Here is a 22,773-nt window from a genome sequence, read left to right on the forward strand (position 1 = left end):
ATGACTCCTCTCTGGCAGCGGGCTCCTATGTAGCCCTGACAGTGCTGGGGAGGCCTCCAGGGCTTCCTCAGATCCCCCTGGAAGAGGAGAAGGAAGGGAACAAGGAAGGAGGAGACACTCTCTCAGCACCCCACTCACCTGCACTGTCAGGTGGGGAGCAAGGCAGCTTCTTGACCAGCAGCACACCCTGTAGCCCTCAGGACAACACCACATCCTCCTCTCTGTCTGATGGGGTAAGAAAGAGGAGAATCCTGTTGTAAGCTGTGTAAGCAGCGTCACATTTAAAGTGTGGATGAATGCAAAAGCGAGGATTTCTGCAAGTATGTCTAAGAGGGTGTATAAACTTCCATTAGCACAATAAGTGAACAACACTGTATATATTTTTGAGACATAAACACACACAGCAAAAAAACTCAGCTGCTATTTTACTAATGAAATCACCGTTAACCTGTTATTGCAGGTCTCGTTGAAGGCGGGCGGGACTTTAGTAAACTGTATCAGATGATGGAAAAACCACAGTACCGCTAGAGGAAAATTAGCTTTGTTCTGCAATAAAGTATCACCCAATATGGTCACTGTAAACATTTTATGGGCCTTGACAAGTGAACGTAATGTTCCAGCCGCTAGATCAATCCATCAGGCTTTAAAGTTGTTTTTAAGTGCACTTACTTACATTCTGAATGAGTAACTTGGCACAAATGATCCTCCAGAGGTTGTTCAGTTTAAATTATTACCAGAACAAAAATATGTAATGAAATAACACACGTACTCAAAAAGATAATAAGAATAATGTAATTTGTTATTATTTAAAGTAATTATAATACATGGTGAATTAAAAAAAAAATTTGAATGAAGGAGCTTTATACTCAGATTAATGCCTCCTTCTGCTACAGCGGTGAAGTGAAACCTCAGTCCTCTGACACAATGTTATTTTTAACTGTGACAGGGTTCGTGATAAGCTTATCTGGCTGGTACAACCCATGCAGCTCATTATTTTTAATTAGCCTCATCGTTCCGGTCCATTTCAACCAACTTTTTACTGAAACTGCTGCAGGATGTCAGCAGTGTGTCCACCGCGTAACATCGAACGAGTCAAACTTTTTCTGCAATGTGCATACGATTTAGGGATTGTTGAAACTCTGGACTTTCGGCTTTCAATTTGGAAGTTATTTACTCAAATGCTCAAACTTCGACAGGATTACGTGCCCAATTATTATGTTTAAGTCACATTTTCCCCTGTCAGATTTTGTGTCTAGTTCAATTTAAATATAAGTAATCTCATTTTAGTCATACTTCTGGTTAATAAAACCAAATGAAATGGTTCAATTTTCCTTATAAAAGACCAGTATGTAACCAACCATTGCACTTAAGATTTCCAAGCATCAACTTCCCATCATCCTACTGTCAGAAGGTTGTGGTCGTAAAATCCATCCACATCTAAAAAAACTCTGGAAAAATTATAAAAGAATTTTGCAACCATGATATTCCGTGACTAGTTGGAGGTCCAGGGTCACTAGATGATCTTTAGTCTGTATGATCTTAATCATTTGTAACTGATAACAGTCTGAATGAATTCATGCATACAGTTCCATATGTATGTGGATAATGACATGTTTCCTGCAGTTTTGCCCTTGTATACCACCAAAGTGACTTTTCAATCAAATGATCAAAATGTGATTGAAGTGCAAATTTCCAGCTTTAACCCATGGACATCACAAAATGCTGTGTGTCCTCCTCAGTGCTACTCTGGTAGGTCTTTATTGCAGCCACCTTCAGTTTCTGCTTGTTTGTGGGTCTCTGTGCCTTCAGTTTTCTGCATGGTCTGTTGGGTTGAGGGCATGTGACTAACTTGGCCTTTGAAGAATATCCCTTTCTTTGCTTGAGAAACTCTTGGATTGCATTAGCAGTTTGCGTTGGCTCATTATCCATTTAAAATGTGAAGTTCTGTCCAATCAGTTTTGTAGCATTTGGCTGAATTTGAGCAGAGAGTACAGCCGCATACACAGCAGAATTCATCCTGCTGCTTCTATCAGAAGTCACATCATCAAGAAACACTAGCAGTCTGGTTTCAATGGCAGCCATATGTGCCCATGCCATAACGCCTCCTCCGCCGTGTTTCACTGTTAATGTGATATACTTTAGATCTCTTTCTCCATGTTCTTCTCTTCCCATCGTTCTGGGTTATCTTGCTTTCATTTGTCCCAATATTTTTTTCCCAGATCTGTGCAGGCTATTTGAAATGTTCTCTGGAAAAGTCTAATCTGGCCTTCCTGTTCTTGAGTATAAACAGCGGATTGCACTTTGTTATAAGCCCTGCGTGTTTACACTCATGAAGCCATCTCTTGATTGTAGACTTTAACAATGATATGTCTGCCTCCTCCTTGAGTGTGTTCTGGACTTGGTTAGATGTGAGGGGATTTTTTTTTCTGTTGCTGCTGCCAGTACATTCCTTCTTTTTAAGAATGTACCAGAATGCTGATCTGGCAGGTTTTCTGTCTCTTTGATAGGTTTATTTTGGGTTTTCAGCCTCCTTTGCTTGCATCGGCATCTTCCACCAAGCAGCTGTAAAATGCAAGTTCAGCTTAATTTGTCACTGAATAAAAGAACATGAAACTGCTTGTCAATCAGTTGTCCAATTGCTTCTGAGCCTCTGAAAATGGGGGACTGTGTATAAAAATGGCTGTAATTTCTAAACAGTTAATGCAATACATTTGTCAAAACCCCTCGAATTTATCAGTGAATGTTTGTACTTTAATCATGTCTTGATTGTTTGATTTTTTTTATTTTTTTTTTAAATCTCCTGAGGTGGTGTGGAGAGGCAAAATTAAACAAACAAAAAACAAAAGGTGGTGTCATGATCCAATAAAGGAATATATATACATGTATGTATATGTTTGTCTGAATTTCAGGAAGCAGCCACGGCTTCCTGGAATGGTGAGAATGAGGATGGAGACGGTGGGTCTCCTCCGAAGGAACAGACCTCACCCACACCGTGTGACAATGGCCCCCTGATCAATAACAACTCAGTGAGTACACCGACACATCAGAGCATTTAATATGGTGCCAGTTGGTAATGACGATGTAGGCTGGTCATGTATGAGTCGATAAACAGATGTCAGAGGTGTTCTCGGTTCGGCTTTTGAACAGTTTTTTCAGTTTTATTCTGTCATTACTTTAAATGTTAAAGCTGATAAAATATGATAAAAGTTAGTTGATAAACTTGACTGAACATTAAGATTTTATATATTATAAGAGCCCTCTTTTCTCGGCTGTAAAGTTAAATCAACACTTCAGGTATTTTCTGACCACTTATAGATTTAAAAAAAAAAAAATAATTAAAGTCACACTTTTCATTTTTACCTCTGAGTTTTTGAGCTGCTGCTGCTGAGCAAGGATTTTTGTTAATAATCTATTGTAGCAGTAACCACCATCTAATGTTAAACACATCACAAAGCCTTGCTGCTTACACAGACTCCTTTGTAATAACAGTCTTTTTATCACAGCTTCTAAAAATAGGAATTAAGTAGTGCTTTCCACTCTCAGGAATTTCCCAGTATTCAGCACCAGACTAAACAATCAATTTGGTTTAAGTGTTTTGTGTGTCGTGTGTGTTAATGTGCATGCATCTGTGTCTGCATTAGGTTCACAGCAGCCCCCTCTTTGACACTGTGGGCTACAGAGGGACTCCCTGTCAGAGCCCAGACATTAGTCGGCGGGATGGCCTCAACATCTGCACATCGCCAGAGGCTGAGGATGCCGCTGACACAGTAAGATGCACACGCAAATTTGATTTGGTGTAAATTTGACATTAAACATGTTTAATTTCACATGAATAAAACTAGACAAGCAATGACAATAGGCCCCTCCCATAAATTAGCCAGAAGAGCCAGAAGTTATTATTTCTCCATCATCACAATATTCTATCAGTGTTATTAGCAATGCCTTGCATGTTTGGTTAGCGAACTGCATGAGTTGAAAGTGTAGGAGTATAATGCAGAGACTCGCATCCCCTTTTTCCTCAGCTGCCATGTTGGAACCTTGGCAGGTGTATGGTCATTTACAGCCACAAATGCCCATATTTACACTAAAGTCTGGAGTGCTTGTAAGCTTGGTTAGCAAGTTGCACAGACAAAGGGTACACTCATACTAACTGAAGCACAAACTTCTTGGATGCTTTGCATCACAGAGAAAGCCCAAATATAATATAGTGGTTAGCACTGTTGCCGCACAGCAAGAAGGTCCTGAGTTCAATTCAATTCCCGGGTCTTTCTGTGTGGAGTTTGCATGTTCTCCCCGTGTTTGCGTGGGTTCCCTCCGGGTACTCCGGCTTCCTCCCACCATCCAAAGACATGCAGTTAGTGGGGATGGGTTAATTGGTTAATCCAAATTGCCCATAGGTGTGAATGCAGGAGTGAATGGTTGTCTGTCCCTGTGTGTTAGCCCTGCGACAGACTGGCGACCTGTCCAGGGTGTACCCCGCCTCTCGCCCTATGACAGCTAGGATAGGCTCCAGCGCCCCCCGCGACCCTGAAAAGGATAAGCGGAAGCGAATGGATGGATGGATCTAACATATTATATTATATTATATTATATGTTAGATGATTCCAATAATGTGTTAAAAAAGGCACCAAGAGCACAAACATGGCTGTGAGTTTCAGTTCATTGCTAACAGGTGCTAGCAGAAAGCTAGCTAAAGTAGCTTTCTGCTAAAGTAGCTTTCTGCTACCAGCATCTTTGTTAGCATACCTTTCAATCAAAGCAGCCATGCCCAAACTTGAAGCAAAATCTAAACCAGTGATTTAAAGGAGTCACCCAGCATATGGTTGATACACAAGGGACAGCTCTTCATTGTGACCAAATTGCTTTTCCACCCATCTATAGTCATGTTTTTAATGCTATTAAGTTTGCCCTATTAACACTTGACTGACTTGCTTTAGGAGGCAACCACAAATGCAGGTTATTTCTACATGAGCTTTATTTCAGCCTCAGGGGTTGTTGCTTCCAGAGACCCAGTGAAATGACTCTACTGAAGTGGATTTACCCTAGGAAGCGCTACTTTGATCTCTGTCTCCACCAGCTGAAGTTCTAGATGTTCATGCTCTTTGTCAGTTCAACTGAGAGGGTTGCTAATGTGCTTGCTCTTTGGGCTCGAAACTGCAAAAGTGCCATGCAATTTGGGTAACTTAATGGAGGACGTTTGCAGTACTTAAAAAAGAATTATCCTTGAACACATTTTATTTTCAATTTTACAACGTAAAGTTGGTTCAGAGAGAAACAGGGGAAGGGAAAAACAGAAAGAAGGTTAAATAGAATTTTAGGGTGAGCTAAGGGCAAAACAGTGAATCAAAGAATATTAGAAAAAAATTTAATCACTAATTGCTTAAAAACAAGTCTCAACCCTAACTCCTTATCAGCAGGAAAAAAATAAAAAACAATAGATAACTAAATGCTCTGGTAAATGGATTCCTGGCAAGAGGTCAAGAGCAACAGTAAGGACATAGAACAGGAGGGAGGAAAAGCCAGTCATTTGGTTTTGGAAGCATGCCTGAAATAAAAACCAGTCAGTTGAGAAAAGAGAGACAAAGGTTACCCCTATAAGTTGTCCAAGGGGAAAGTGTTAAAAATATTTCTTGGGTTAAACTTAAGGTTAGGGTTCCTACATATGAAGAAGAAATTATTCCTTTGTCATGTGAACCTCTTTGTTTGACCCTGCACCTCAATTATATCACACAGCACCCCAATACCCAGTGCAGTGCGGGTAGCCCTCCTTACCTCGTAAACCCTCAGATTATTGGAGCAGAAGACGACTACTTTGAATCATCACAAGAACAGGTATCTGGCTAAATGTCTCTGATTTTTGGGTCACATGATCATCATCCGATCTAATAAATGGATGCTTTTCCTCAGATCAATGGCGAGTGTACCTGTTTCCAGAGTATTGAGTCGCTGAAGTCTCGGCCGGCACACCTCGCAGTTTTCCTCCACCATGTGGTCTCACAGTTTGACCCTGCTCCTCTGGTATAGCCACAAACACAGTACAAATCAGTGTGTGGTAATGCCTTTGCTGCCAATATCGTCTGAATCCATTGGTATCATCATTTGATACCAATATGAGGCCACTGCAGGCTGAAAATTAAAAGCATACATAAGTATATAGCAAGCATATGCGTATACTGTTTCCTAAAGTAGTAGCAAGGAATTTTAATTGTATTTAAACTTCATTTTACCAAACTTTCCGTGGACTTGTTCTTAGTCATTTTCTATTTTCACACTGCGTTCATGATTCACAACCACATACTCTATATATAAACTATATATAAAATGGGCCTAGCATCTGTGACAAAACATTGGTGATCACAACCCCAGCCGCTCCTACTGAAGATGTAAATCTTAAAAACAACTGTAACCATGGACTGTTGGTATGATAAATACACATTCAGTCCTATCGTGAGTCTTTACAGAAGCAGGAAAGTGAACTGACTAAAAATAAACTACAAAGAGCCTTTTTCATCATAACAAAGGAACATGTCACACAGTGCAACAGTGTGGCTCATTAATGTGTTTTTCAAAGTTTATCGACAACAATGGAGCTGGCTATTTAGCAGTATAAAGAGGCAACACTTGGTAGAAGAATGCTTTTGTTGTTTTATGTCTTAAAAGCATAAAACATGTGAATGCAGTTTACACAGACATTATAGAAAAGTAATAAACCTTGCAGAAATGTGTTAACTATTGAGCTGTGAAACTATTGGCAAGAAGGAAAATCTTGCAGACTAATGTAATATAAGATAAACCATTTCTTTGATTATACGAGTTCAATATGAACATAATTTAGTGTGTAAAGCAGTCTCAGTATCATGTATGAATATAAAACTCAGGGACCTAAAAAAGGGTTGCCAAGTTCTACTTTGTCATAAATGAAAGTGGGCCAAGGATTGAGCCCTGTGGAACACCGCTGTTGACCTAAAGAGACAGTTTTCTCACGATGTTGTATTTTGTTCATGGTTTGAATAAGTAATGCAATTCATGAAATAAGAAGCTATGCAAACATGGACTAATAGAACCTAATAGAAAGGACTAACTGTATTTTCCCCCTATGGTTAGCTGTGTTACCTCTACGCTGATATGTACAAGCAAACCAACTCCAAAGAAAGTCGACGCTTCTTTATTGAATTACACACGCTATTCATGGATCGAACTGCAGTAAGTTGGTCTATTAGATTCTTTCTCAGTCAGTGTCTGTTCTTTGTGACAATTTTCCTGTTTTTGTTTTAAAAAAATAAAATAAAATAGTGTTCCTGTGTTGATGGGATTCTTAACTCTCCTTCTGTTGTCTTATCTAGAATCTTAAAGTGCCGGTGCCAGAGACCGTTTCGGCTGAGCTAGGTAAGGCATTAGAGGAATCCTCTAAAACAGAGGCTCCCAAAGTGTGGGGCCCCATTGCAGGGGGGAGCGCGGTATGAAAAGAAAAAAAAAAAAAAAAAGAAGGCTTGGACACTGCTAGCATGATTGACAGGTTTTTGACGAGGCTCTCACACAAACGCAAAGCAGGAGCTGAAGCATCGCCAATTATGTTTCCAAACCAACTTCATTCTAAGCCAAAGACTAGAAAATATGGTGAAGCATATCTTCCCTTTGGCTTCACCTGCACAAGTGCCGAGGTAGGTCTCTGTAACAGAATTAGTTTCCATTGCGTCGGGAGCATGCGCTCGACAAACACGGACAAACAGTATCCCACATTCTTGATTTTTAGTTCACAAACACTACTTGTAATGACTAACTACTCCTGACATTTTGGAGATGTTAGCCCTTTATACAGTAAAGTTACAGTGGGATCCAAATAATATCAGGCTGATCCTGCCACGATTTGTTTCCCCAGTTCAAACCACGCACAAACAGTATCCCACAGTTGTTTATGTTTTTTTGCACAGAGAGGCATTTTTTTGAGAAATCTATTGATAGCAATGTTGAATATTATTACACAGGAAACTACATATAAAATAATCACACCGTGACGCCTCTGCCTTTCTAAATGGAGGGACAGTAACTGCGTGTGTATATGTAAGCGTGTAAAACCTGAAGATTAACAGTATTTTGTCTCTATCTGCCATTCTGCAATTCATCTCACGTAAACAATAACGTGGCACACAGCGTGACGTGAAAAAAGACACATACCTTTGACGCTGCGTGACGAACTCTGTATTCCTCGTCCACACGGAAACGCAAAAAATGGCGTTTAAAAAAAAAAATCTCAGTTTTCGGTGATTCGAAACGCCGTTTACGTGTGGACGAAAGGTCCGAACGCATAGAAACAGCTGTGTTTTCAAAAATACCCGTTTAAGTGTGGACACAGCGTAAAAGAGTTTGGAGATTATTTTATTACTACCTGTAATTTATTGCAGTTTACTTGTATTTGCTTATTTGTTTACTAATTGATTGAGGTGTGAAATAAACCTCAATGGAGTTTGAAAACAAAATGTGGGTGTGTGTGGCTGGAGGATGTGTTTGTGCGGGCGGAGGGTGTTTAGGTGGTGGTGGGGGCGAACATTTTTCTTGTAAAACAAAGATTTTACTTCACACATACTGTGCATGTCGCTTTGAAAAGTTAAAATCTGAACTCCACTTTTTTTGTGCCGGAGTTTGGAAGTAGAAGATGTAGTCAGAAGACAACAAGCTTAATGAATTACACTGTCCACCTCTGCTGCTTGGGGCCTAATAAGCAAACTGATGCTTGAAGCAGTTTAACAAAGAGTTTATTATACACAAAAACTAAGACCACAAAATTATTATTATTATTTTCAGGAAAGTGTTTGTGTGTGAGTGAGAGAGATTAAGAAACTCCAATTTCATGCAAATTCATGAAACCTTGAGAAATGAAAAAGGTAAACTGAGCATGAGCATGATTGACTGGTAAATATGGATAAATATCATGCAATTTATTACTGTTATTTCTTATGTAGTGTGTAAGATATTCGTTGTATCTGGGTGTTAGTCGCAGGGGTAGCAGTCTAAGCAGAGACGTCCAGACTGGCTTTTCCCCATCCACTTCCTCCAGCTTTGTCAGAGTGGTACAGAGGTGTTCCCATGACAGCTGAGACATGTAATCTTTCCAGCGTGTCTTGGGCCAGATAACCTTACCTAGGAGGCATCCAGGATGCAGATGCCCAACCCACCTGAAATAACTCATTTATTCACTGTGCCCACAGTTTGTGGCTGTAGGTGAGGGTAGGAACGTAGATCGACCGCTCAGCTCACTCTTCACAACAAGAAACTGGTACAACATCCTCATCACTACTGACATCGCACCAATCTGTGTGTCAGTCTCACACTCCCACTCGTAAATGAAATATGTTTGAAAGCTTCAGAGAAAATAAATCAATTCTAATAACTTGGGGTATTTGACAGTATTGGCTACCGTTCTGATATCATCGATTGCAGTGGCTGAAAACAGGCTCTACGACAGCAGAAACAAAGAACATGTGTATCACATACGCGACCCGTCATATTAGGGTTTAAACCTGATTCCTTTAATAAATTATAAATGTTTTTTTTTTTTCCATTTAATTTGTGAATTGGATGCTTTGGGTTTGAATATTTTCTGTGTGTGTGTGTGTGTGTGTGTGTGTGTGTGTGTGTGTGTGTGTGTGTGTGTGTGTGTGTGTGTGTGTGTGTGTGTGTGTGTGTGTGTGACAGAGAAGCGAAGGCTGGACTTGATCCCAGACAGCCTGTGTAAACAGTACATTCAGACGTTACAGGACGCGCTGTTACCAGACCTGCACAAGAACCTGGAAGACTTCAGGTAGCTGTCATTCAGCTGTTAAATTTATTCTTATAATAAATGTTTAACCTGAATATTTTCCTGGCAGATATCTGATACATGTCTGTGTAAAGTAATATTTCTCTATGTACATGCGCTCTGTGTGCAGACAGAAGCGCAGCATGGGTCTGACGCTGGCCGAAGACGAGCTCTGTAAGTTGGACTCTGAGCCAGGAAGAGACCAGCAGGCCTTGGAGAAAGAATGCTCCTGTGCTGAACACATCCTCTTCAAGATAGAGGATATCCTGTAAGTCTCTGAGCCACAAAGACACCTAGATGTGTATTTTTAACCCCTATGCTCCTTTCTGATTGTATTTTTTATTTTTTTTTTAAAACAAACAAAAAAAAACACCCACACAGACGTGCATCATGTGATTGTGTGTGTGTGTGTGTGTGTGATTTTGCAGGTTGACATCACAGAGCTCAGAAGAGGAGAAGTGGTAAGAGGAGGGAGTTTTATATTTTATATCATCAGGCAGCTGCAGGATACTCAGTGTGAATGATTTTCGGGAAGTTTTATAGTTTCTGTTCTGTTATGATATTTATAAATCATTGTCCCATCTGTGACTAAATGTTAAGACAGAATATCTCAAACAAAGTCTGTGTGAGCACAGTTTTATATCTTTGAACAAATAAATAAGTCTGTCACATGTAAGATAAAATTAATCATAGAGGTGCTTTACTCACAAATATTTTGACATCAGGGCAAATTTCATTGCTCGAAAATGAAAGTTGTACTGATGCCTCTGATGCCACGTCTCCATCGGCTCAACATCATTCATTAACTTCCCCTGAATGATCTTGTTGGACGTTCTTAAAAAATAAAGGGTGGGTGGGGAAAAGAAATCTTGCACATGGGAAAGAATAAGACAGTCATAAAGCTCTGATACACCATGCAAGAGACCCAAATGCGGAATCTCTTGCCCCCAGTGGTGACATCTTGTACTGCACCCATCACACCACAGCTTTACATTGCAACACACTATAAAACCGTTGTTTGTTGTTTTATGTAGGCCCCCCCTCCCCCAACACTGATGACTGGTAAATGGTTTTCCAGTCATCAGTGTTGGGAGAAAAAGACGTGTGTTTTTACTGCTCAGCTGTAAAAGACTGACGAGATACTGTCGTCCGCCCTGCAGACATGCAAACAGGTGGCGTAGACACATAAGCTTGTGAACGAGGCAACATAGGAGTTTAAAATTGATACTATAGATCCACTGGTCCACCGGTATTTCTTTTGTTTATTGCAATAATATGATGGATATTTCTTTCTTTGTAAGAGATGGTCTGTCTGAAAGAACGTCCGTCTGTTATTAATACTGTGATCATTAAGAGCTGCTGCATAGATGAGAAAATCAGCAGCACGTGTTCTGTGTTACACTGCTACACATTGTGTGTCTCTTATTGCAGGCAAACAATGCAGTATGTGATTCTCACCTACATGAAGCACCTCGGAGTGAAAGTGAAGGAGCATCGAGGCCTCGAACACAAACGTGCTCGCATCACTTTCCTCCCCAGGATTAAGGTGCACACACACACACACACACACACACACACACACACACACACACAGTAACCTATACAGAATAATGCAATCATTATACAATTCCACTAATGAGTAAGTAGTTAAGTGCATGGTTCAATGGATGGATGGATCTATGGGAAGTCGCTGACTTATCAATTATCATCGATGTTCTTTATTAGCCTTAAAAACCTTTTTTGAGATTTACTTTGTTGTCTTTAAAAAAATAGTTCCTAGATAAACATGTTTTGATTTGTTTTGTTTTGTTTTTTCATGAGAAAAATATGAAGTCTGAGAAGTGGGTGAGAGGAAGGTGAAAATACTAAACAATATAATAAACAATAATAATAAACTTTGTCTGGCTGGTCACTTTTGGATTCAGCATTTTAGATTCAATTAAAAGTTAAAAAACACTCGAACATCCTCTGAAGTAGATCGTTTTTTGAGTTTACTGTAGTGCAGTTTATTGATCTTCCACAACTAAGAGCAGAGTCAAATAAACAAAGGCAACGTCAGGGTGTGAGACCTTAAGCACATGCAGCACAGAGACAAAGAGAAAGCTAGGAGCCACTCCTGTCTGTGCTAATTAGCCTTTCCAGTGCGTTTAGCATGGAAACACCTCTCATCTGGGTTACTCCCAGTATGTTCAGCTTGCTTCCCTGTGTATTCTGGCCACTGAATGTATGAGAACCTCCCTTCAAGGCTGTGCTGGGACAGGCAACAGTAGTTTTTCCACACAGGTGACATGTGACTGACATTTAAGTGAACTTCAGAACCGAGAATCATTTACTCCAATGTGTAACCTATAACTATTTCCATCAGTTTCCCAACATCCGCCCCCCTCGGCGTCCGAGCAGAGTGGACCCCACCCCAGGTGAGAAGAAGAAATATATATTTTAACCATGAGGTATTTGCTGGCTTATTGCATAAAGAGTTGTATCTGTGTATAATTGAGGGTGTACATACAATAACGTTATCAATGTAGTGTGTGATACTTCATGCTCATGGGTTTCTGCACAGTCGTGAAAGCTGTGGACCAGATCAAGCAGCGTCCGCCAAAGCTTCCTCATTCGCCTCTTGGCATCTCTGAACCATCAGACCAGTCCGCCACAAGTCCTGGACGGATCCGCGATGGATCAGATACCCAATTATTGCCTGCCACCACCCTCCCTACACACAGCTCCCCCACCACTCAGGTCTCAGAGGCAGGCGGACAAGAGTCAGAATCCAGTAAGATATTCCAGTTTTTGTTCGTTATTAAATTTTGATAATTTTCTTTTATTTAATTGCCTCAATCTTCCATTACATGTGGGATGAACACAGAGTCACTCAGACACTATCTCTAGTTTCAGTAACATCTACTAAATATCCCTGCAGAATACGGATACTGTTGAATTTGTTCAAATTAAAGCTCCATTCGAGTCATAATTGTTTCATCTTCTCTCCTTTATTCTACAGATGTCTCTCCGTTCTGCATGCAGCCCAGACCAGGCGACAGTGTGCAGTCTGCTGACAACCACGACGGCGTCTCTCAGTTTGACTTCAGCCCCTCCACAGTGGAGCAGCGGGATGAAGATCAGGAGGCCTTCAGGTAGTTGAAGTTGGGGATGCAGCTTTAAGTCTGTTTTTAAAAACATTTTTGGGCTGTGTGCCACTGTAAAGGAAATTTCTGGATTTAAAGGAAGTAACAGCATACGAATGTACAATTTGAAAGCAAAGAAAGAAAACCAAATTCAATTCAATTCAATTTTATTTATACAGCACCAAATCACAACATCAGTCGCCTCAAGATGCTTTATATTGTAAGGTAGACCCTACAATTATACATACAGAGAAAAATCCAACAATCATATGACCCCATATGAGCAAGCACTTTGGCGACAGTGGGAAGGAAAAACTCCCTTTTAACAGGAAGAAACCTCCGACAGAACCAGGCTCAGGGAGGGGCGACCCTCTGCCGCAGCCAAATAAAAGTTGTATCCATTTTCAAAGAGTTTTTGCTTATATTGGATATAAATAACCAAAGAGTTGTTATTATTTTTAAAAAATTTAACCTATGAATCAACATATTGGGGTCTTGTTTGTTTTCACTTTATGGTCATGGTTGTCACAGGACAAACCATCTATTAGAAAGGTGGGTTGGGAATTTTGTCAAAATATCCTAATGATACTGATACTTTTTAAATAGTTTATTGTGTTAAATAAAAATTTAAATGCAGTAACTGTTTCCCTTTCTAATGCCACATTTATCTTTATGATAGCCAGTCTCTCTTTGTCTCTTTAGGATGGAGGTACCGGGTGACATCCAGAGTGAAGATGACCAAGGCGGAGAGGCTGAGTGTGAAGAAGATCCTCTGATCTGGCAGGGACTGGTCCCTCGAGGCGTCCTGATGAGCTTAACGCAACAAGAGATCAACCGGCAGGAAGTCATCAATGGTAAATCGCCAATATTACACATTTTTCCTAAATGATTAAAAAAAAAAAGAAATCTGTGCTAATTTTAGCCACATGCATGCATTTGTCCGTTCGCTCTTTAGAGCTGTTCTACACTGAGCGTGCACACTTGAGGATGCTGAAGGTGCTGGACTGTGTTTTCTGCCAGAGGCTGAACAGGGACGGCATCCTTCCACCAGAAGACATAAAACACATCTTTATCAACCTGGAGGAAATCCTTCAGCTTCATGGTAACAATCAATTAGCTGCACGGTAACACATTTCACACATGACTGAGTAGGGGCGTGGCTGTAATTGTGTTAATGAGACACATACTGTTTCCTTCATCTACGGCAGATTTTCATATATTCTAATTGATTGATTTTTGGATTTTGGTCATTTCATGGTCCAATGAAAAATCATTACAGGGAAGTGACTGAAAGTTACTGGATGTTACAATAAAGTAAAAGTTTATAATGTTATAAAAACACTTACAGCACACACTTTGTCCTTGTCACGCTGCCAATGGGCCAGATCATGTAAAAAAAAAAAACTCGGAAATTTCACAGTGACACACACAAATATAAAGCTGGCGTCATAGTAAATGACTGTCCATGGTCCCTTGTAGGTTAAACACGTGTGCTGACATAGTCATGACACATCATTAGTGTTCACAGCCATGCATTTTCCCTCTTAAGCCCTTAACATGAACTGATTCAGGAAAACAGTCACAGGGAGAGGAGATGGTCCAGAGTGGGAGCTATAACAAGAGGGCGTGGTTTTAAATTTCAATCCCAATCCCAAAAAATAAAAACTGAATGGAACAATTACAGATTTTGTTTCTTCATTTTGAGACGTTTGACTACTTTATGAAAAATATTAGCTCGTTTTTATTTGATGGTAGCAATAAGTCTCAAAAAAGTCAGGACAGGGCCGTGTTTACTGCTGCGTCGCATCCCCTCTTCTTTTAACAGCTGAGGAGACCTGCTGCTGGACTTTTTGTTTGGCCTTTGGTGAGTTTGCACTGAGGAACTGAAACTTCTTTTCACTACTTACTTACTTTTCGAGCCGTTTGTTGCCCCTGTCCCTGGTTTGTGTTGCTGCCATCAAATTCAAAATGAGCTTTTTTTTAAATTATTTTTTATAAAATACTAAAAAGTCTCAGTTTTAAGATTTTATATGTTCTCTGTGTTCTAGTGTGAATAAAAGATGAGTTTATGAGATTTGCAAATCGCTGCATTCTGTTTTTATTTACTTTTTATGCAGCGTTCCAACTGTTTTGGAAATGGGGTAAAAACTTTAATTTTGTAAATGTTATGTTGCTAATCAATTAATGATTGAGAAATATGTGAGTCATCACCAAACTGAGCTAGCTGGTGAGTATTTTTGGATGTTTAAAAAAATAAAATAAAATCTTCTCGCTGTGCTCCAGTTTCTATAACAGAACAAATGACTGCAATCAGGAAGAGGAACGAGACGTCTGTGATCGGTCAGATCGGAGATGATCTCCTGGGATGGGTAAGGCTGGCTTCTAGTATCTGTGAGAGAGGACTGAAAACAGAAACAGGGTTTATTTGTATTTTTAGTCATATTTCACCTTCTGCCCAGACTAGATAAATGGTAAAGAGGTCTTCACAATCCCCACATTACATTATCTTAAAGACTTTTGAGGTCCATGTGTCTTTTCCCACAGCATCGCCATCAGGTCAAAATCAAAATTTGGGCAACAATTTGGGTTTAGTAAATAAATACCAGCAAACCTAAAACATTCCTATCAGCCTCAGCCTTTGTGTTTAGTCTTGATAGTGAAATATTATCCTGCTAACACGATAAAGGTACGTGTTCCAGTACCAGTGGTTGAGGCAGTAGTTTAGTGTCTACCTCATCACTTCCCTCTAATATGTTATGTGTAGATATCTAGAAATGGTCAGTTAATGTCCGAGCGGACTTACGGGTGGATGCTGTGATGGTGGAGGTGTCATAAGGCAGAGGAAATGAGTGCAAGTTCTTTGCCTGAATTATCTGGCAGGCCTTGCTTCTTTATTTATATCTAAAAGCGTCAATGTGTAAGTAGATAACTTCTGCTGGCATGGCTGCAGGTTCTCTGTGTTGTTGTTTTTAAAAAAAATATTTTTCAGAGTTGTTACAGTAGAAATCATCAAGTACATCATGCACTCTTAGCACGTAAGCTGGTAATATTTAAGCATTTTATGCTTTCTCTGTGCACTCGCATCCAGTTCAGTGGGGAGGAAGAGCAAAAGTTAAAGAGAGCAGTGGCAACCTTCTGCAGTAACCAGCCGTCTGCACTGGAGCTCATCAAGACGAGGCAGAAGAAGGACCAGAAATTCAACCTGTTCATGCAGGTGGGTGCAAGACTCCCACTGTAGTCTACCACCAGGAGGAAAGTGACTTTGGATGAGACAGATATTGGCAGGCAGAAGAACATTCGATTAAGTTTTAGTTAGTGTGCCAGTTCACAACAATTGTAAGCTTGCATCATTATAGAAAAATATCCAATGAGCCGACATTCTCCAATGAGCTCGCTTTATAGCAGGAAGAGACCCGAACAAGGCTAGGGGAGTGCAGGTACTCCCCCTCACGACTGGCTGTGGGTGTAGCGACAGTGTAGGAGCTAAGGCTCTAGATCAGTCACACGAGGCTTCTAGAGAGGGGAAGAACAAGAACTTGCCTAATTTGACCCAAATTGTATCGGTCTATTCAAAAATCTAAGGAGTTTGGAAAGAAAAGCAACTGGATTTTTAAAGTTTTTTGAAGACATTTCTCTCATCCAAGAAGTTTCTTCAGTTCTAAGACCAAACGGTGGAGAGTCCACTACTGATCATGTGCCCCAGCTCAAGGTGTGAAAAAGGGTGTGGGACAGCAAAATTAAAGATGTCCAGTGGTTTTATTTCTGAACTCCTTAGGTAACTTTGCCCTGGATGACTGAGAACCTACACAGAGACACAGGATGAGTAAGTATCCATCTCCGTATGGAGAATGGATAAGAACGGTGGCACAGTTGGCTCCATATGAGTGACTTACATTCAGTTTATTGGAGATGCTTCATGAGTACATGCTTACTTAGGACCCTTGTACCAAGTGGCTTTTTGCAGCTTAAAGAACTTTTAAGTTACCCAGTAAATGTAACATAAGGGTAGAAGTGACAATACACACTTCATAATTAGAGGAATGTTGGTGCAATGGGCCCCCCCCCCCTTTCTTTTATTTTTTATCTAAATTTTAGGACTTTGATTGAATTTGTTGTATTATTATTCGTTAAAGATTTCATCTATCTTTTGTCTGAACCATGTTTTCTTTTGTTTCTATTTTGTATAACAAATGTCTGCATTTTGGGGCTTAAAGTAGAACATTGCAGTATCCCATAAGCTCGAATATTTCAGATTTTGTTTTATTGTCTCATATAATATCTGTTACAGAGGTTTTTTGTTGTTGACCTTCCTCATTCCTTGCTCTTCTCTTCCTTGTTGTCATTCTTCAGGAAGCTCAGAGCAACCGTTTGTGTCGCAGGCTGCAGCTCAAAGACATCATCCCTGTAGAAATGCAGAGAGTGACCAAATACCCGCTCCTGCTGGATAACATTGCCAAGTACACAGGTATAAATAAGATTTTATACATTTTAGTACAGATTCTGGAAACCGATTACCCTTTTCATTGAGGGGGAACAATTAATTTTAGTTTAATCATCAAGAACTGTTGGCTATGTTGGTTTTTTGTTCTTGTAGAGGACATTGAGGAAAGGAAAAAGGTGAAGAGAGCTGGAGACTGTTGTAAAAAGATCCTCAACCATGTCAACCAAGCTGTGAAAGAGGCTGAAAACAAACAGGTACACACATTAGAATCATCTATTTAATCATTTTATTTAAAGATATGTGCAGATTCATACAGGCTGAGATTTGGAAGGGTATTTTATGATTTATGTTGTGTCTTAACAGCGGCTCGAGGAGTATCAGAGAAGGTTAGACTTCTCGTCTCTGAAACAGAGTGAAAACCCTGTGATCCTGGAGCTGAAGGTAACAAACTTGTTTTAATCTCTGTTTACCTTGATATTTACTCTGGATTGTTTATGAAGTTCTGCCATGTGTTGTGTTTGCAGAATCTGGACCTCACTAAGAGGAAGATGGTTCATGAGGGTCCTCTCTCCTGGAAAGTCAATAAGGAAAAGACAATTGGTGTGTACACATCAGTATATGACAATACGATTAAAAAGACTATAATATCAGACATTTTTGTAGATTAAATACTTCTTCAGGTTTATTTTTGCATCCAAAATGAGACAGAACTTGTCAGATACACATACAGTTTTATACCACTAGTGTTTTCCTTTCAGAGCTGTACACACTCCTCCTGGAGGACATCATGGTCTTGCTGCAGAAACAGGATGAGCGCCTGGTCCTAAAGTTTCATGGCAAAAACATGGCCAGTGTCGTCGACACCAAGCACACCTTCAGCCCCATCATCAAACTCAACACGGTCTTGGTTCGACCTGTCGCAACTGGTAAGAACCGCAGACAAGTGGAAATGCTTTCAGGTTCGACCACACTGAGCATCTCCATAGTGCAGTGGTTTACTCCTAACAAGCAACGCATCCCTGGTTGAAGGAGTCACAGATCCCATTAGGGGTTGTATCAGGAAGGGTGTCAGGAGACAGGAAAGCTTTGGGAGAAAAAAAGACCAGGGGAAGACGTGCAGTAAATCCCTCAGTGTGGATTCAAACAATACAATAGGTCGCCTGGTCTCCCCTGTGAGCTAAACCATCATTTAGCTCAACATTTAGCTTAGCTTAGATTAGCATTTAGCTAAACCAGTATTTAGCTCACTGAAATAAGTTTAGAACCTATTTTGTTTTTTACCCCCATAAACACACAGAGGTAGTGTTATGTTCTCAGTTGTGTCGAAGATGCAGAAGATTTTGGTTGGCATGCCAAATTTCCTCAGCCATTGTAGGAATGACAGTTTTACTGTGAGATCCTAACTGAGGACTTAGCATGCTAACCTTAGCTTTTAACTTAACCTCACAAGTTTCTTTGTTTTTTCATGTCAGTGACATTAGTTTCTGTATATTTTTCTATGTACACACTCTATTTTGAATGTAAATGTAGCTTTTGTGTCATGTGGACCAATCCTTGTTTGAAATTTTCTCTTCGTCAGACAACAAGTCTTTCTTTGTTCTGTCCATGTCCGAAAACGGGGCTCAGATCTACGAGCTGACGGCTCAGACGGTGTTCGATCAGAGAACGTGAGTGTCGCACCAAAACAATGCTCATGCACCTTCATCTGGTCACTTTTAGTCTGTTTCATTCAGCTGTGTCACCTCTGTTGCTCCAGGTGGCAACATCTAATCACACAGTGTGCCGAAGCCATGAAGGCCAAACCCCACAGGAGGGACACGCCTCCACCTCAGTCTGAGTGAGTCTGCTAATGCTGCAGACATTGTCACTGGTATTGTTGTTTGAGTGTGCGTGTTGTTGTTTTTTTGTTGTTGTTGTTTTTTAATTCACTGTTTACAATGTAAATGTGTTTCAGTGCGGAGCAGGATGCTATTAATATCATCAACAATGGGATGCCTAAACTGAGCAAAGATGAGACGCCGAGTGAAAGTATCCGTTCTGCAGGTATCTATATGTGTTTGTCAGTACCAAAAGTACTGATGGATAGATTAATTTATGGCTTTTTCAAATGATATATTAAATCAGAGATGTCAAAATAATTTTACATCATGGGTCACATGCAGCCCACTTTGATCTTAAGTGGGCCGAACCAACGTAACTCCACTGATGTTTAACTACACACACAAGTTCAATTTCAACAATACAGCTCAGTCTTTGTATGTAATAAAAAAGTGCTGCTGTAGTAAATTAATGAAATCTGTCAGCACAAATAAATAAATGTGCAAAATTATAGAAAAAAGCTCTGGTAGCTCATTGTTCATAAATCTTTCCCCCCCTGTGGACCCATTGTAAAAAATAACACTTTCTATGATAGATGATGAACTAAACGGGGAATTTGGTGTGTTTTAATTGTTAGTGTTCATCTTATATTTAATTGCTTTGGTGTAATATGGTGGAGGTAGTAGGAAAAGCTTTAAAACCTATGAAAATATAGTTAAAATACCCAAATCTATGCCCTCCAGCCGATTTGGAGTCTTTGCAAGTCTGATTCTGTTGTTGTTGTCGTTCATGGTTTTCTCTCTAACGCTTCATCACATTTTTTTAATTTAAATCCCAGATATGAGCATCTCCGATAAAGTGGCCGCCTCTACTTCAGACATTCAAGATCCACCGGAGAGTCTCAACCCCTTTGATGGATTGAGATCAGAAGATGAAGAAGAGGAGCTGCCGATGACAGACGGGCAGGAGGAAGAGGAGCAGAATGGAGAGGTGGATGAAGCGGAGCTAGAGGCCTTCCTGGACGGGCAGCTGGCGGAGAGACTGCTGCAGGAAGGATCGCGGCTTGGCATTGCCCTTGAAAATGAAGAAGAGCACAATGCTTTTGTCATGCCTTGCTCCAAAGCTGAAGAAGCTCTAAAGACACGTAAGTCCTGATTACCTGTCAGTAGCACTGTGGATAGTTTTGACCCTGAGATGTTTGTTTTTATCATTAAGCTCAGTTTAATTCAAATAAATTCAGTTTTATTCATATAGCCTGGAAACATCCAGGAGAACCAATGTTTAATGGTAAAGAGGATATGCTGACATTCGCATGAGGAAAATGACCGCTGATGTCTGTTTCAGTGGCAATGCTGAAGCAGGCAGTCTTCACACACATGTTAAGCAGAGAAGCAGAGGAGGAAACGGAGGAGAGCAAGCCGAGTGGAGGCCGTGGGAGTCAGTCGAGTCCTTCTTTGCCTGAGAGCCCAGAGGGGCCCTCTGCTACCTGTGATGAGAGCCAGACGTCTGAAAGTTCACAGAAAGAACACCTGCAGCCTCCACCTGAGGCTGCTGAACGTAATGGTACTGCTGTACTCTAGTATTAAGAATTAATGACCAAAATATACTTGCATAACTATCTCACCATCTCCTGATCTGCATCTCCACCCAGGTGGCTTTGTGGTCCTGGATTTCCCCGGCTCTGAGGAAAGCAGCACTGATGATGATGTCGGAGTTGGAAGTGATGTTGGGATCGACATGAGGAAACTGCTGTCTTCCTCCTCGCAGATGGGAGGCGGAGGCCCCAACCTCAGTCGGCAGCTCATGACCCACCTGCGCCTCCTACAGGCCGATCTGCAGTATCTTAAGGTACCTTAGTATCTGAGGTCTGCTTTCTATATTCGCAAAACCTAAACATGGTGGGATGTCTCGCCTCTAGTGAGTCATTTTTGTGATGTTAAATTTACTGGAGTGTTGCCCTAACACACCTGATCTCTATTTTCTCTACCAGCTGTTTGTAGCCAGTGGATGATTTTCATATATCTGCTCTAAAAGCACAAAATTACCATCTGATAGCAATGCTGGGGTGTTTTTAATGTCTCTTTTTACTTGAACAGCAATATTAGGGCCAAATGTTTAATGCAGTAAGTAATATATTACTCATTAGATGTTCAGCAGCTGCCTAACAAGCAGACACAAAAGTTATAAGGTTAAACAAACTACTGATCCAAGCCCAGATGCAGGTTTGTTTTTTAAAGATTTTAAATTTGGTACATAACCATGGAAAAACCTGCTTACTCTTAAACTAAACCAGACTTTATTCTTTCATAAATTCAAGCCTGAAAAAATTATCTGGAGGATGGTTTGCATTTGGATGTGCTCTTCTAAGCAAATGAAGTCATGTTCTCTGTTTGTATTAAGATTATGCAAAAATGTATTTGCCTCCTCACATCTTTAGTTATATTTTCTTTTGTTTTTCTACCCTCTGAAATTCAAATCATTAACTGGCATCTGAGTCTTTTTTACATAACACAAGAAAAACATCTGGATTTTTCCCCAGGTAATGTAATTTAAATGTATTTTTAATTTGTAATTAACATATGTATCTTCTCCTAAATTCTTAAAAACTTTGACACGAAATGTAACTGAATGAACAATATAATCATCATATTATTATAAGTGTCTCAGATAACCTTTGGTATGAACTGGACCATACCACTGGTCTGTTAATAAGAGATGAGGACCAAGGAATATAGTTACAGAAAAATATATATACAGAAAAACCTAAATAAGTTGCACAATATTAATGAATTAATTTAATTTTTAGCAATACATTTAAAAATGCAGAATATAGCAAATATCATCCAAATTAAATCTCATATGTGCAAATTAATATTACATAATTTTTTATTGTCAGGTGATTCAATAAACTACTGATTTTAAATATAAATGTAGTTTTCTGGGAATTATTGAATGGTTAGTGCTTTAATATTTACAGGTAAAATGTCTCATTGCAATCACCATCTCTGCATTAACCTCCTAGGACCTGGCGTCCACATATGTGGACATCACATTTTGGGACGTCTAGACCAAAATACTTAATTTTTCTCTACAAGGGCCTGATATCCACATACGAGGACATTATACTGCCACTGTTCTATCAAAATTTGATACAAATGTCCTCATATGTGGATCTAATTTTTCTCAAAAACAAAAATTAGGTAAAAAAACAAAACAAAAAATCTGGTAATTCTTTGTTTTTACATTCTTTAGGTCCCAATCAACCCAAATAGCAAAGAAAAATAACAAATGCATGCCATGAAAGAGTTCGGGTCGTAGGAGGTTAAGATAACTTTTTTTTTTTGTTCTAAATTCCTGTTTTGACTCCTGCATTTAAGCCCATTTTGTCAGTTTGACTGTATCTGTGTCTGATCTGTGGGCCACAGTCAGTTGTGCTGTAACGATGATCTGCTTCCAGGACATAGAGATGAAGTACAACGAACTGCAACAAACGCACGGCGATGCAGCCACAGACTCGGATGACAACAACGGTGTGTTTGAATTCTCTCGGTCATCTCACTTTCATCAGCTTCACGCTCAATTTAATGTTTTGT

The 22,773-nt window shown here is 40.0% G+C and overlaps 1 protein-coding gene across 2 annotated transcripts in view; it reads left to right on the plus strand.

The window, feature by feature from the left end:
* Positions 1 to 22,773, plus strand: part of arhgef12b (Rho guanine nucleotide exchange factor (GEF) 12b) — a 46,978-nt gene that overhangs the window by 19,740 nt on the left and 4,465 nt on the right. For both annotated transcript variants that reach the window (XM_085289793.1, XM_085289792.1), the window contains exons 6-35: positions 19 to 233; positions 2,910 to 3,026; positions 3,642 to 3,767; positions 5,734 to 5,832; positions 5,908 to 6,018; positions 7,105 to 7,203; positions 7,344 to 7,386; positions 9,694 to 9,799; positions 9,927 to 10,064; positions 10,225 to 10,257; positions 11,228 to 11,342; positions 12,162 to 12,213; positions 12,360 to 12,569; positions 12,798 to 12,930; positions 13,624 to 13,775; positions 13,877 to 14,023; positions 15,205 to 15,290; positions 16,010 to 16,135; positions 17,272 to 17,386; positions 17,516 to 17,616; positions 17,726 to 17,803; positions 17,887 to 17,962; positions 18,121 to 18,288; positions 18,942 to 19,029; positions 19,119 to 19,199; positions 19,317 to 19,405; positions 20,019 to 20,324; positions 20,525 to 20,743; positions 20,832 to 21,028; positions 22,638 to 22,710. In XM_085289793.1, the coding sequence (XP_085145919.1) occupies positions 19 to 233; positions 2,910 to 3,026; positions 3,642 to 3,767; positions 5,734 to 5,832; positions 5,908 to 6,018; positions 7,105 to 7,203; positions 7,344 to 7,386; positions 9,694 to 9,799; positions 9,927 to 10,064; positions 10,225 to 10,257; positions 11,228 to 11,342; positions 12,162 to 12,213; positions 12,360 to 12,569; positions 12,798 to 12,930; positions 13,624 to 13,775; positions 13,877 to 14,023; positions 15,205 to 15,290; positions 16,010 to 16,135; positions 17,272 to 17,386; positions 17,516 to 17,616; positions 17,726 to 17,803; positions 17,887 to 17,962; positions 18,121 to 18,288; positions 18,942 to 19,029; positions 19,119 to 19,199; positions 19,317 to 19,405; positions 20,019 to 20,324; positions 20,525 to 20,743; positions 20,832 to 21,028; positions 22,638 to 22,710 (3,699 nt within the window). The remainder of the gene's footprint in view (positions 1 to 18; positions 234 to 2,909; positions 3,027 to 3,641; positions 3,768 to 5,733; positions 5,833 to 5,907; positions 6,019 to 7,104; positions 7,204 to 7,343; positions 7,387 to 9,693; positions 9,800 to 9,926; positions 10,065 to 10,224; positions 10,258 to 11,227; positions 11,343 to 12,161; positions 12,214 to 12,359; positions 12,570 to 12,797; positions 12,931 to 13,623; positions 13,776 to 13,876; positions 14,024 to 15,204; positions 15,291 to 16,009; positions 16,136 to 17,271; positions 17,387 to 17,515; positions 17,617 to 17,725; positions 17,804 to 17,886; positions 17,963 to 18,120; positions 18,289 to 18,941; positions 19,030 to 19,118; positions 19,200 to 19,316; positions 19,406 to 20,018; positions 20,325 to 20,524; positions 20,744 to 20,831; positions 21,029 to 22,637; positions 22,711 to 22,773) is intronic.

Source organism: Mchenga conophoros, linkage group LG10, assembly GCF_057382185.1.
Source record: "Mchenga conophoros isolate Kocher_MC1m ecotype Shallow Benthic linkage group LG10, M_conophoros_male_GT1.1, whole genome shotgun sequence".
Classification (NCBI taxonomy): Eukaryota; Metazoa; Chordata; class Actinopteri; order Cichliformes; family Cichlidae; genus Mchenga; species Mchenga conophoros.